Source organism: Heptranchias perlo, chromosome 17, assembly GCF_035084215.1.
Source record: "Heptranchias perlo isolate sHepPer1 chromosome 17, sHepPer1.hap1, whole genome shotgun sequence".
Lineage (NCBI taxonomy): Eukaryota > Metazoa > Chordata > Chondrichthyes > Hexanchiformes > Hexanchidae > Heptranchias > Heptranchias perlo.
The window spans coordinates 62,834,779-62,837,618 of NC_090341.1; the positions used below are offsets into that span (position 1 = coordinate 62,834,779).

Sequence of the window (2,840 nt, forward strand, 5' to 3'; positions counted from 1 at the left end):
GTGTGATGAGGAACGGTGTGTGATGAGGGAACGGTGTGTGATGGGGAACGGTGTGTGATGGGGAACGGTGTGAGATGAGGAACGGTGTGTGATGAGGAACGGTGTGTGATGAGGAACGGTGTGTGATGGGGAACGGTGTGTGATGAGGAACGGTGTGTGATGAGGAACGGTGTGTGATGGGGAACGGTGTGTGATGAGGAACGGTGTGTGATGAGGAACGGTGTGTGATGAGGAACGGTGAGTGATGAGGGAACGGTGTGTGATGAGGGAACGGTGTGTGATGAGGAACGGTGTGTGATGAGGAACGGTGTGTGATGAGGAACGGTTGTGTGTGATGAGGAACGGTGTGTGATGAGGAACGGTGTGTGATGGGGAACGGTGTGTGATGAGGAACGGTGTGTGATGAGGGAACGGTGTGTGATGAGGAACGGTGTGTGATGAGGAACGGTGTGTGATGAGGAACGGTGTGTGATGAGGAACGGTGTGTGATGAGGAACGGTGTGTGATGAGGAACGGTGTGTGATGAGGGAACGGTGTGTAATAAGGGAACGGCGTGTAATAAGGGAACGGCGTGTAATAAGGGAACGGCGTGTAATAAGGGAACGGCATGTAATAAGGGAACGGCGTGTAATAAGGGAACGGCATGTCATGAGGGAACGACGTGTAATAAGGGAACGGCGTGTAATAAGGGAACGGCGTGTAATAAGGGAACGGCGTGTCATAAGGGAACGGTGTGTAATAAGGTCACGGCGTGTAATAAGGGAACGGCATGTCATGAGGGAACGACGTGTAATAAGGGAACGGCGTGTAATAAGGGAACGGCGTGTAATAAGGGAACGGCATGTCATGAGGGAACGGCGTGTAATAAGGGAACGGCGTGTAATAAGGGAACGGCGTGTAATAAGGGAACGGCGTGTAATAAGGGAACGGCGTGTAATAAGGGAACGGCATGTCATGAGGGAACGACGTGTAATAAGGGAACGGCGTGTAATAAGGGAACGACGTGTAATAAGGGAACGGCGTGTAATAAGGGAACGGCGTGTAATAAGGGAACGGCGTGTAATAAGGGAACGGCGTGTAATAATGGAACGGCGTGTAATAAGGGAACGGTGTGTAATAAGGGAACGGCGTGTAATAAGGGAACGGCGTGTAATAAGGGAACGGTGTGTAATAAGGGAACGGCGTGTAATAAGGGAACGGTGTGTAATAAGGGAACGATGTGTAATAAGGGAATGGCGTGTAATAAGGGAACGGTGTGTAATAAGGGAACGGCTTGTAATAAGGGAACGGTGTGTAATAAGGGAACGGCATGTCATGAGGGAACGACGTGTAATAAGGGAACGGCGTGTAATAAGGGAACGGCGTGTAATAAGGGAACGGCGTGTAATAAGGGAACGGCATGTCATGAGGGAACGACGTGTAATAAGGGAACGGCGTGTAATAAGGGAACGGCGTGTAATAAGGGAACGGCGTGTAATAAGGGAACGGTGTGTAATAAGGGAACGGTGTGTAATAAGGGAACGGCGTGTAATAAGGGAACGGCGTGTAATAAGGGAACGGTGTTTAATAAGGGAACGGCGTGTAATAAGGGAACGGCGTGTAATAAGGGAACGGTGTGTAATAAGGCAACGGTGTGTAATAAGGGAACGGCATGTCATGAGGGAACGGCATGTCATGAGGGAACGGCGTGTAATAAGGGAACGGCGTGTAATAAGGGAACGGCGTGTAATAAGGGAACGGCGTGTAATAAGGGAACGGCGTGTAATAAGGGAACGGTGTGTAATAAGGGAACGGCGTGTAATAAGGGAACGGCATGTCATGAGGGAACGGCGTGTAATAAGGGAACGGCGTGTAATAAGGGAACGGCGTGTAATAAGGGAATGGCGTGTAATAAGGGAACGGCGTGTAATAAGGGAACGGCATGTCATGAGGGAACGGCGTGTAATAAGGGAACGGCGTGTAATAAGGGAACGACGTGTAATAAGGGAATGTTTGTACCACATCTTACCTGCCAGTGAACTGGATGGCCAATCCCTCGGCACTGCTGCTGAATGTGGCAGGTCAACTCTACTCCTTATCAACACTTTGTGATCTCACTTCTGGTCGTGATGAAGCAGAGGAGGAGGAAGGAGAGCCTGTACTCGCAGACCTGGCAGCACTGCATTCCCCACCCTCCCATTCCACTCTATTACTCCCAAGCTCCAACAGTGTGCAGCAGGTCACAGAATCATAGAATGAGACAGCACCGAAGCAGGCCATTCGCCTGTGCGGGCTCTTTGAACGAGCTATCCAATTAGTCCCACTCCCCTGCTCTTTCCCCATAGCCCTGTAATTTTCCCCTTCAATTTTCCCCTTATCCAATTCCATTTTGAAAGTTATTGTTGAATCTGCTTCCACCGCCCTTTCAGGCAGTGAATTCCAGATCAGAACAACTCACTGCATAAAAAAAATTCTCTTCATCTCCTTTCTGGCTTTTTTTGCCAGTTATCTTAAATCTGTGTCCTCTGGTTACTGACCCTCCTGCCACTGGAAACAGCTTCTCCTTATTTACTCTATCAAAACCCTTCATGATTTTGAACACCTCTATCAAATCTCCCCTTAACCTTCTCTGCTCTAAGGAGAACAATCCCAGCTTCTCCAGTCTCTCCACATAACTGAAGTCCCTCATCCCTGGAACCATTCTAGTAAATCTCCTCTGCACCCTCTCTAAGGCCTTGGCACATCAATTGGTGGAGTCCACTACCAACATCTGATGCACCCTGATCAATGGCTTCTCAGCACCATGGTCCACCCTGGAGTGTTTCTCTGCTCCAGAGACATCTGCAAAGAGGGCCCAGTGA

At 49.6% G+C, this 2,840-nt stretch overlaps 1 protein-coding gene across 1 annotated transcript; it reads right to left on the reverse strand.

Annotated features, from left to right (window-relative positions):
• Window positions 1-1,563: 1,563 nt before the first annotated feature.
• LOC137333949 (aggrecan core protein-like) lies at window positions 1,564-1,923 on the reverse strand. The gene has a single exon (XM_067998300.1). The coding sequence runs from the start codon at window positions 1,921-1,923 to the stop codon at window positions 1,564-1,566; it is 360 nt and encodes a 119-aa protein (XP_067854401.1).
• Window positions 1,924-2,840: the final 917 nt, after the last annotated feature.